Below are 11,541 nucleotides of genomic sequence, written 5' to 3' on the forward strand. Positions count from 1 at the left end.
AGTTAGCGACCCATTTGACTGTGTGGGCATCGACACCACAGTCTCCCAGCTTTTTGATGAGGACAGGGTGAGAGACAGTGTCGAAAGCCTTCCGGAAGTCTAGAAAGACTACATCCACAGGGTCTGTCAAGGGGTATTTTGAGTCTGAAAAGTTTGGGAGCCACTGCTTTAGATGCACCTAGTTCAGTGCTCTCCTTCTACAGTAGGGGTGCTCAGCCCCTGGTATGTGGCTGGTTCTGGCCTTGGAGTCCTGTCATCAAGCCTGTAGGTCTCCCCAAGGGTCCAGAAACTTGGCAGTGGAAGAGTGGTAGCAGTGTTAAATTGTCCCCCTGCTGCTGCCAAATGTCAAGACCTGTGAGGAGCCCCACTGGATGGATAAGATGGCCCTGCATGCCATATTGGGGCAGCATGCAGTTGGATTAGGCCTATGGACTGACTCTGCACCAGTCTTCAAGCCCTTGGGGCCTTGAAGGTTGAGCATCACTGCTCTAACACATTTGTTTCTGCCACTGTCAGAGGCAGGATACTGGGTTAACTGGCTCTGACCTAGTATTGCATTTCTTAAGTTCTTACCAGTATAGTATAGCTAGGTTCAAAAAGGGACTAGACAGACTAATGAAAAGTAGAGAAGGGCCTTACTCCCTAACACTCAGAATGTTCCTGATGGAAAAAACTTAGAACTAAGTGTCTTATGATCAAAGCAAGTTGTAAATAATGTAGGTCTCTGGATAGAAGAGGGGTGGGGGGTACTTGCTTAAAGATTATAGTATTGAAAGGGGAGTTGCCAAGCCTAAATATAGGCCCAAATTTGAAATGTTTAAATGCTGCTTTCTTCAGGCCTAAGTATTTTGCTGAATGTTTAATTGTGCAAGCATTATTTTTAATAAACATGCAGCTGTGATATTGGCAATCCAAATGCTGCAAAGTAACTTGATATTACATTGGAAGTGTTTGCTCATTTTTCCTATCAAGGTTTAGAGATGCGAAAAGTAAAATGTGGTCAATATGTGCTGTGTTGTGGGAAAACCTCCTTGGGCAGAAGGTGAGAAGCCACCTTCTCACCTTCACTTTCAGCACCTGTTCACCGACTTTTGCCTTAGCAGTACTGCTGCCCCAGTTAACTGCTGTTTAGAGGGCACGTGTGATGGGCACTGGCACTGCATCCAGGCTCATGTGGCAACCAAAAGATCAAAGCAAATGTCTTTCACCTCTTGAGTCCAGGTTAATTGTAACTGCAGTAGAAAGTCACAAAGAGGCATGTGTCAGGAAATGAGCATATAAGGATCTCGTTTCTCCTCCCAAAATAAACTTGAATCCCATGGGTTCTAATCAGACATCAGAGTGGTATTTCAAAGGCCACAGACAGCGCAGCTTCTCAGTAGCCGCACTGCAGTGGTCTGTGCCATCCAAGCCAGGAAGAAAGTGCTCAGGGAGTGGTATCTTGTCCTAGTCCTTTAAAATAAAGGGGTTCCTTTTGTTTCCTCCATCATCTTCCTCGTGTGGTGAAGAGAGTTTCCTAGCCAAGATTTTAACTTTGTTGGCAGTAGAAGGAACAGCCTTGAAGATGTAGTGCAAGTGTTAGCTTGTCTCTCACCCCACATCTCTTATGGGCCTGTGGGGCAGAATTAACACTGGACCTGGAAGATGTTCTAACTTGAATGCCTTTTTCCTCAGGGAAGTTCATCATGACAGCTTCCAGTGACACTACTATACTTATCTGGGACCTGAAGGGTGAAGTCCTGGCCAGCATCAACACTAATCAGATGAACAATGCCTTTGCAGCTGTGTCTCCTTGTGGGCGGTGAGGAGAGTGTGGATACTGTCAGTAGGTAGCAGGGATTAGGATACTGTCCATTCCTGTATGGCAGGGTGAGGGTTGAAGGGATAAAGTTGGATAGGAGACTCTTCCCTTCCCTAGAAGGGGCATCCTCAGCTTCAGTTTTGTCACTGATTTGATTAAACTTTTGGATGAATACACCTTTTATACAGCGATCCTGGCCCTGAAGCCTTTCAGAAATCATGGAGGTTCTATGTTCCTCTGCTTGGTTATTTGGAAAGATATTTGGGAACCTTGAGAGCAGTAGTATCTAGCATATTAGGGGTCTTCTCACCTTCACCATCAGCATCTGTTCACTGACTTGAGCCTCAGCAATACTGTTGCCCCAGTTTACTGCCCTTTGGAAGGCACACATGATGGGCACTGGCACTGCATCCAGGCTCATGTAGCAACCAGAAGAACAAAGCAGATGTCCCTGAACTTTTGAGTCCAGGTTAATTGTAACTGCAGTAGATGAGAACAAGTTTTTCCTAGCAAGTAATGCATCTTTAATAAAGATAAGTCTGTAACAGTCTTTCATTGACATGTCATGGCAGTGATGCTGTATGAACTTACCCTGTCTTGGGGCATTTGGGAATGTGACCTCTAAGTGTCCCATGCCATGCCCTGGGTATCCTTTGTGGAGCAGTCTCCTTACAGTCTCCTGTCCCATACTGACTTCCTGGAGTGCCATACACCTGTCACTGTGTAAACAGTGGCAAATGGCACTTAATTCCCTAGTGAGAACCCAGGATGTTAACTTGGATCTCTTGAGAGGGTCAGCCAGCATCTTGAGCTCTTGCAGTACCCACATCTGCTTGGGTTCCCCCACCTGGCTACCTTTAATCTCCCCAGTGTGTTCAAAGAACAGTCAGACAGATAAGGGAGCAACAGCAGTGCATCCTGTCCCTGGTGAAGCACTCTGCCTGGTCTAGCATCATTTGACTGATGTCCTGTTTGGGCTGTCTTCCAGGTTTGTGGCATCTTGTGGCTTCACCCCTGATGTGAAGGTGTGGGAAGTGTGCTTTGGCAAGAGTGGAGACTTCCGAGAAGTTGTCAGGGCTTTTGAGCTTAAAGGCCATAGTGCTGGCGTGTACTCTTTCTCATTCTCTAATGACTCCAGACGGTAAGATGCCCTTTGGCTGCCCTGGTTCATGTCCTGTCTAGTACACCCTTCCCTGTGACTGGTTGGGTGATCCTCTTCCAGCATAAAGAAGTAATAAGTCAGTAGAGATTCCTTCCTCAGCACTGCAAGTCTCTAAGCACTATGTGCTGAATCTCTCCATCCTGACTGATAAGAAAGTTAGGAAAAGGAATGATAGAAAAATAGGGCCTGGAAGGGACCTCAAGAGATCATATTTAGTCCAACTGCCAGCTCAAGGTAGGATCATCCCCTGCTAAACCATCCCTGATAAATGCCTGTCTAATCTGCTCATCTGTGACAGCATGTTGGCATTGATGAGACTGCTTGCCAAGGCAAGTTCCCACCTTACTCCCCAGTTCAGATTTCCCTCTTTCTGGTGCATGGTTGTTCTCCCCCACCTTCAATACAACATTTCCCTGGGTACCAGAGTTGGCAGGTCACCAGTCAAACCATCATGGCATGCAGTATCCAGGAGAATGGCTCCTCTTTCCTGGTAGGGTCTGCAGTTTGTGGGGGCTGGAGAAGGGGGAACGATATTGTGTTGCTCCTTGCAACTGACCTGGACATGTGTCTTTTGCTGTAGGATGGCAACAGTTTCAAAAGATGGCACATGGAAGCTGTGGGACACTGACATAGAGTATAAGAAGCAACAAGATCCTTATCTGCTGCTGACAGGGAAATGTGAGGTGTCTGAGCCTTGTCGTATTGCATTGTCCCCTGATGCCCGGGTAATGGCCATCTCTTGTGGCACCCATATCATCATGTACAACACCCGAAGGGGAGAGGAGGAGGAGCGCTTTCTCAACGTTCATGGAGAGTACATCACGGACTTGGCCTTTGATATTAATAGTCGTTACTTGGCGTCGTGTGGAGACAGAGCCATCCGGGTGTTCCACAATACAGCAGGCTACCGGGCTGTGATGGAGGAAATGAAAGGGATGCTGAAAAAAGCTACTAATATGGCCACCAGAGAGAGACTGCAGCAGCAGATCACAGATGCCCAGAGCGCACTGGACACTATTTCTGCCAAGAAGGACTAACCTCCATCAACTGGGATCAGTGTACGTGCAGCCTCTCTGAGGTGGGGAGCTTTGCACTTTGCATTTATTGGGATTTTAATACTGAATTGAGTGCTAATAAAAATGTACAGACTGCTCAACCCGTTGGGGTTCCCTTGTGTATTTCTAAACGGAGTTGGAGAGCTGGAAAGCTGAGTGGCAGAGGTGGAGATGGTTTAAAGAGGCCATATTCTGGGAGGTAGCTGCCTAGGGAAGATTATGAAGGGAAGGAAGCCTGTAATTACTCTAAAACTTCATTGATCCTGAGTAATGTTATGAGGTTCCAGACCATATGGGAGGGTAGTTCTTGTGTGAGGTAGTTAGAGCAGAAATGATGAATGCCTTTTAAGGAGCTGTGAAATGGCTTCACAGGGGTGAAGCGCATCTAGTGAGAGAGATTTTTCTGGGCTTGCTCCAAACTTTGGAACTCTCACAGTTGCTAAAAATCTAAGGTATTGGCCTGGAATGTAGCAAATGCTTGCTGGCATGCTGAAGATGCAAAACAGCAGTGAGCAATAAATGTAACATTTAGTTTGAGATGGCAGACGGCCTGAATTTACACTATAAAAAAAACAGTCCTTAATGCTTACTGGGGTTGTGTAACTCGCCTCTGGGAAAGTGATTCAACATCTTTGGCAACAAAATTTTTTTTTCCTTCTAAATGTTAATACTAGAACTATAGATGAGATTCCTTTGGGGCTGATTGTATCTTGTTACCAGTCATGCTACATCTTGAGATGCAGCAGCAGATTACTTTGGTGATAGGACACAGAGAGGACAGTACATCACTAAAATATTAGTAGGATGGACAGGGAAGTATCTCATAAGGGATCTCTATCCCATTCCTTATGTGCAAACCGGCACACTTTACTCCCACTTACAGCGATGGCAGAACAGTTCTACTGTGCAGGTCCTGTCATCTGCACTTGCAGCTAAAAGCTAATGGATATTTTAAAATATCCTGGTTTTGAAACAGAGGTAGTAAATAGCCTGGGATTCTGCAGTACAGTATTTCTGTACAGAGGTGTGTAGCATACATAACAGCCAATAGGGCCTAGGCACTCAGTGCTGAAAACAAATGCTTTCTGTGGGTTGTGTACCCCTATTAAATGTCAGGGTGACTGAGCCCTGTGGTACGCAGTTTATGCTGGGATTCTATGTGGGATGGAATTCTAGTTGTAAGATTAGGTCTTAATGAGTCCTGAAACCTGACACTAGCGTGTTTTGGGAGACACTGAAACTAAAGTTCTGCTACCATAGACAAATATATCACTAATAGGACCCTAGGCTGGATACAACCAAATTCCAGGGTGGCCAACCTATGTGGTCTGTGTGCCGCAAGTGATGTGGGCAACCTCTGTAGGGCATGCAGCACTTGAAAGGAGGGTAGATGAAGAGCAGAGCATTAGAGGGTCCAGAGGGGAGGACTGGAATGGTGTTTGGAGGGGGTGGTGCTAATGTGGCATGGCTGTCACAAGGCTGCCCCACCCCCTGAACTTAGGGTTGACCCCTCTTCCTTTCCTATTAATATTTTGCAATGTGTCAAATCTCCCCCAATGCCATGTGATACAAGTGCTGTGTGCTGCTGTGCACAATGTGGTGGAGTGCTCTCACTATTAATGCCTGATTTGCTGACTTCAGAGAGTATCTGAAACACTGTTGATGCAGCCCAGCTGTAAAGGTGAAATGTTACTGTAAAAGGGTAGTCAAGAAACCCTGATTTAAGTCATGTATTTTAATCTTGTATTCGGATTATTTACCCACGTCTGTATTTTGATTCTCAGTTCTTACTTTTTTATTTCATAAAAAAATATCATGGATTCTACCAATGTCCAATTTCCTGCTTATTTTAATGATTTGTCATGCTCCATTAAAATTCAGTTAAACATGGATGAAGGCAGCAAATTAAGATGGATTTATGACTGGGATACCTGGAATATGTGTTTTGTCCTTAATCGCTGTCAACCATATTTCATAAAGACCTTCAGCTGGCCCCACGGGGCCTTTCCAGCAGGAAGGGAGAGGGGAAGCGTCTCTGCAATTGCAGTCCAGCAAGACCCCCAGTGCCGCGGATCAGTGCGGCAGCGGGATCTCGGGCCAAGAGCGGGCCCCACACACCACGGTCTGGACACGTGGCTCCAGACTACCACCAGCAGCAGAAGCCAACCCCGCTCAGCTGGGATTGAGACCCCGGGGCGGGGCTGCCACGCATGCGTTCCCGGGGGCGGGGACTCGAGGATCGTGGCGCAACATGGCGGCGCCCCCGCCCTGGCGCCGCTCCCCGCACGCACGTCAGTCGGGCGCCGGCCGCGCCGCGCAGGCGCACTGCGTCACCCCGCTCTTCCCTCCCCGCGGGCGCGCTGACGTGTTACGCATAGGGCGTGGGTAGGGCGGGTCGCGCGCATGCGCCGGGAGCGGCGGCGGGTGCTGCGGAGCCGAGGCTGCCGGGGCTGCGGGCGCCATGTCGGGCCGCTCGGTGCGAGCCGAGACCCGCAGCCGCGCCAAGGATGACATCAAAAAAGTGATGGCGGCCATCGAGCGCGTCCGCAAATGGTGAGAGGCGGGGCCGGGGGGGCGGGGCCTCGAGGCGAGCGACCAATCACTGTGCCATGCGGGCTTCGGCGGAGGCCCTCCAGTGAAGAACACCCAATCAGAGAGCCGTGCCGGCCGGTGGGTGGGATTAAATGGGGAGCGTCCAATCGCTGCTACCTGCGGCTTGCGGAAGGTGAGGACAGGAAGGGCTGCCAGATTGGCAGGTGCCGGAACCAATCGTCGTTCAACCCACGCGGTGAGGGCGTGGTTTTGGATACGTTTGTGGATTGGCACTTTCCCAGGCCAATTACAGCTGAGGGCGGGGGTCTATTGTTACCATGGGGCAGTAGGAACCCGCCCAATTCTGCCCCGAGTCGGCCCGCGGTGGGGGCGGGGGCTGGCTCCGGGGTTGGGGGCGCTGGAGGGACGGAGGGAGGCGCTGCCGGGTCGTTGCTGCTGCTCGGCAGGATTCGGGGGCGCAGCTGGAGCGAGGGCAGCAGGAGCAAACCCCTGCGGGGAGGAGCCGCTGTCGCCCCTCTCCGCCCCGGTCTGGGGCTGCACAAGATGGCGCTCCCGGGCGGCCCCCAGCCCCTGCCGGGCGGGGGAGGCACTGGGGCCCGAGCGCTGGCTCGAGCCTCCTCCTAGTGCCAGGTCACCTCTGCCCTGGTGCGGAGCTCCAGCCCCTTCCTCTGGGCTCTCGTGCTGCAGCCGCAGCACGTTCCCTAGGCTCCGCCTCGCTTCCTAAAAGGGTCCCGAGCGCCTGCTCCGAGCTGCTCCCCGCGCTGCGTTCGTACTTGCGAATCCGTGAGCTCGGGACTAGCGACCACGCACGTGGTGCCTCCCCGAGCTGGGTGAGAAACCCCGTGAGCACATGGAGAACCAACACTAGTGCTGCTGAGCTGCACGCTGCTACCCACTGCGTTGTTGAGCATTTTGGGAACATCTTGGCTATTGGTTACAGATTATCCCACAATCCCAAACAGCAAGGATGAGAAACAGTGTGGACAGTCCCAATCCACAGCAGCCAAAACCTCCAGCTTTCTCCCTGCTGGTAGTTAAAACACAGCGATTGATACAGGAACCCACCCCACATTGAACACTGGAGGGCAGCGTGAATATTAAATTTAACATCCAATTATGTAACGAGGACTCTTGTGGTACTTCAGGGGGACCTACAGTGCTCCCAGTGCTTGACAGACAAAAACCGTCCTTGCCCGGGCAGTACTGGTTATATTGCAATTAACTCTGGTGCCGCTGTAAAAGAGAATAGTTGCATCTTTCTGACAGGTGAAGAGGTCTGACCCCTAGTGGCCATAATTTGTGGAGGGGAAAGCCCATGTGATCATCAGTACTGTCTTTAGTCATAAGGGCTGGAGGCAGAATTTGTTTCAAAACCAAAAGCTTAGATTACAAGACATGAGATGCAGCAGCTGGCTCGCTGACCCCTGCAAACCGACTGCTCTTACCAGTGGCCCCTCCCTGCCCATTGCCTGCCCTTCTCCCCAGTTAGACACCACTCCCCTACTCTTGTTGGGGTGGGGTGCGGGCATTGTTAGGATTTCATAGATTTCGTAGACATCAGGGCTGGAAGGGACCTCGGGAGATCACCGAGTCCAGCCCCCTGCCCAAAGGGCAGGAAGTCAGCTGGGGTCATAGGATCCCAGCAAGATAAGCATCCAATTTATTCTTGAAGGTGTTCAATGTAGGTGCTTGAACCACCTCTGATGGCGGACTATTCCAGACCTTGGGGGCTCGGACAGTAAAGAAATTCTTCCTTATGTCCAGCCTGAAATGGTCTTGCAGGAGTTTGTGACCGTTCGTCCTAGGTCGATGACTAGGTTAGGCTTCTAGTTTCCCACCCTGCTAGCCACCCCCAGGGACAGAGTGCAGGTCTGATTACATCCCCCCCAGTACTGGCCCTGATGATAGGAATGCATTAATGTAAAAACTAGGATAAAGAGAAGCTGCCAGTATCCTATCATCTGGTGGGGCAGCAGATGTAAAAAGTAAGACAGGGTTTGAATAGCCCTGATCCCAGCTGAGTGTTTACATAGCCATATGGAAAGCCATGGGGACACTGTGCGCAGGCTCTGCTTTACTGGTAGGGCTGTCAGTTTTACTCTCTCTTCTGAACCTTCCTTGGTAAGTTTATGGAAAAGAAGCAGTACAGGCATGATCCTGAACTTCCTGGTAACTGGATTACCAATCTGAGTGGGGGGGAACATGGCTGCGTACTAAGCAACCCCTTAAATGCTTCACTAACCGTGTGGCTGCCAGAGGTTGCTTGTTCCATCAGTTTTAATCTTTTTCCTGGCATGTGGTAGGGAGAAGAAGTGGGTGACAGTTGGAGACACTTCCCTCCGGATATTCAAGTGGGTGCCTGTAGCAGACAGTAAGGAGGTAAGTGCTGAGCCTATGTAAGGAGAGAGCTTAAAGGTTTCCACACTGTGGCTGGGGAAGAACACGCCTGAACAGTGTATAGTTGGCAGAGGAGCCTTATGGCTATTATGAGCTAGTCTTCATCACTGTGCTTATGGCCTGGGTTGGTACATTGAAGCGATGAATGAATTGAACTGGCATGTGCTATTGCCAGGACTAGAGGAGAGAGAGAAGGCAGCTGTGTCCTTAGGGAGGGCAGCTTCCTCTGAAACTTTAGCTCATGTCTCTCCCTTGTACCTGTTGACAGTGAACTCCTTTAACCTCAGTTTTTTTTTTCTCTCTTTCTCCCTTCAAGAAAGAGAAATCCAAATCAAGTAGCAGCGTGGCACGTGAATCCAATGGCTTCCCAGCTGACACCTCTGCCAACTCCTCCCTCCTCCTGGAGTTTCAGGGTGAGTCTGCTCAGCCTCATCCCATTACTTCTGTAGTGTGCAGGTAGGCAGGGAAAGGGACTTCAGGAGCTAAAGGGTTGCTAGGTTCTGTGTATTGTACATCTCTGTGGGAGCAGTATGAATTTCTACAAGGCATGTTGATTTAACACATATTAGGCCTCTAGGATTATCTGTGGTGAAGCTTTTCATTACTGGTGTCTGATGGAAAAGCCATAAAATGAGTAATTATAGCTGTGATTTTTCCCTTTCTTTTCTAGCAAGAGGCATCATAGGGAATGTTTTGGAGAATTGGAGGGATGGCGAGCTCCCTACATCCCCTGCCCTATTTTTGCTTCATTTTTCTGCAACAACTGAGGTTCTGCCAGCAGAACCTGTTCTGGAACTCTCCTTATTATCACCCCCAGTCCAATATACTGTCATCCTTGGTGGCAGAGAGTGGATGCTGAAGGGGAGAATAAACAGGATATGTTCAGAATTTTCCACCTCATACCCCATATTCCACACTGTTCCTCCCACTGTAGCTTCCACTATTCAGAGATGTAGGAAGTTCTGATTCAGATGCTGCATCCCTTTCTACCATGTGCAGTACTTAACTGATATACAAGCTCTAGTGAGTACAGTCCCAGAGTCCTGGTATCTCATGGGTTGCCAAAATCATAGGATAGTCCATGCCTCCCCAGGGAAAGAGGAAGGGCTTTAGAATCCCTGTGTATTGGCAGTGGATTTGTGTACTTAGGGATTTGGCTGTTGGTGAAAGGCATCCAGTAGACTGAACAAGCTGAGGACATGGCCTGTGGTCCTGATGCATGTAATTCATAAGCATATCTTGCAGAGCTTTGTTCATGCAACTATGCCATGTGCTGTGTGTTCACTAAACTCTCCAGGGATCATTTTGCTTCCTTTTCTTTGTTTTCATTGTCCTTTCCTTTTCTTTTATTTGAGGACCTATATCCTCTCCCCTGCAGATTAATCCTACTTATAATTCTTGCTGGAAATCCAGGGGGCAAGTATACACAATTTTGCAAGCCCAGAGTGCTAGGTAGCTGCAGAACGCTTCTGCTTGTATGCGAATTCTGTCAGCTGAAAGTCATGCCCGGTGCCCTTCTCCATTGGTCCTCTCCTTCAGAGCTCATCTATACTGGGCTGCATAGGCTTCCACAGCAGCAAGGCGAGGTCCTTTCTCTGACATGTTGATACTTTTTCAGATGAGAACAGTAATCAGAGCTCCCTGTCAGATGTTTATCAGCTCAAGGTTGACAGTAGCCCAAACTCAAGCCCTAGCCCCCAGCAGAGTGAATCAATGAGTCCTGCGCAAACGTCTGACTTCCGCACAGATGATTCGCAACCACCTACACTGGGGCAGGAGACCCTGGAAGGTGAGTGCTGGGGAGGGTATGGCATAGCCAGCTGCATTGAGACAGGATATCTTGGGAGGGTGGAGACTGGAGAGAACCTAGGAAAGCACTGTTGAGCCAGCCATTCTGGATTGCCCATAGTGGGGGTACAGAGCATCTACTTCTTGCCTGAGTGGAGGTCTGTTTGTGGCTGTGCAGAGGTATCAATGTTATGATGTATAGGCTTGGAAAAACATGCTTATAACAGCTCCATTTGCCTGAGATGGGGTTGGCTTTTCTCAGGCACTCCCTGGAGTTCAGGGGCAGATACTGGAATATATTCCAGGTATGGTTCCTCCTTTGGATCCCTCCTGACTCCTGAGAACAAGTTGTGCTTCAGGCAAGGTGGCGGTACCTAGCTGGCTCACTCATTAAGCTAGGAAAGTGTTTTGTTTCTTTCCAGAGCCCTCTCTGCCTCCTTCAGAAGTTGCAGATGAACCTCCCACTCTCACGAAGGAAGAGCCTGTACCTCTTGAGACTCAGGTAAAGGAAGAAGGACTCCAAAGAGGTGATCCTCCCCCTCTATGCGGCACTGGTCAGGCCGCAGCTGGAGTACTGCGCCCAGTTCTGGGTGCCTCACTTCAGGAGGGATGTGGACAGCATGGAGAGGGTCCAGGGGAGGGCCACTCATATGATCAGGGGACAACAGGGCAGGCCCTATGAGGAGAGGCTACGGGACCTGAACTTGTCCAGCCTCCAAAAGAGAAGGCTGAGGGGGGATCTTGTGGCCTGTTATAAACTAGTCAGGGGGGATCAGCAGGCATTG

General features: G+C 49.7%; 2 protein-coding genes across 2 annotated transcripts in view; both read left to right on the forward strand.

Annotated features, from left to right (window-relative positions):
* TBL2 (transducin beta like 2) overlaps positions 1–4,121 on the forward strand; it is a 7,683-nt gene extending 3,562 nt beyond the window's left edge. The window contains 3 exon segments of the mRNA XM_019546412.1: positions 1,675–1,801; positions 2,790–2,942; positions 3,544–4,121. Coding sequence (XP_019401957.1) covers positions 1,675–1,801; positions 2,790–2,942; positions 3,544–4,000 — 737 coding nt within the window. The 3' untranslated portion in view covers positions 4,001–4,121.
* A 2,279-nt stretch (positions 4,122–6,400) lies between these two features.
* Positions 6,401–11,541, forward strand: part of BCL7B (BCL tumor suppressor 7B) — an 8,692-nt gene continuing 3,551 nt past the window's right edge. The window contains exons 1-5 of the mRNA XM_019546413.1: positions 6,401–6,571; positions 8,875–8,950; positions 9,285–9,381; positions 10,587–10,757; positions 11,179–11,258. Of these exons, the coding sequence (XP_019401958.1) occupies positions 6,480–6,571; positions 8,875–8,950; positions 9,285–9,381; positions 10,587–10,757; positions 11,179–11,258 (516 nt within the window). The 5' untranslated portion in view covers positions 6,401–6,479. The remainder of the gene's footprint in view (positions 6,572–8,874; positions 8,951–9,284; positions 9,382–10,586; positions 10,758–11,178; positions 11,259–11,541) is intronic.

This window comes from Crocodylus porosus, unplaced genomic scaffold, assembly GCF_001723895.1.
Source record: "Crocodylus porosus isolate Cpor-Errol unplaced genomic scaffold, CroPor_comp1, whole genome shotgun sequence".
In the NCBI taxonomy this organism is placed as follows: Eukaryota; Metazoa; Chordata; order Crocodylia; family Crocodylidae; genus Crocodylus; species Crocodylus porosus.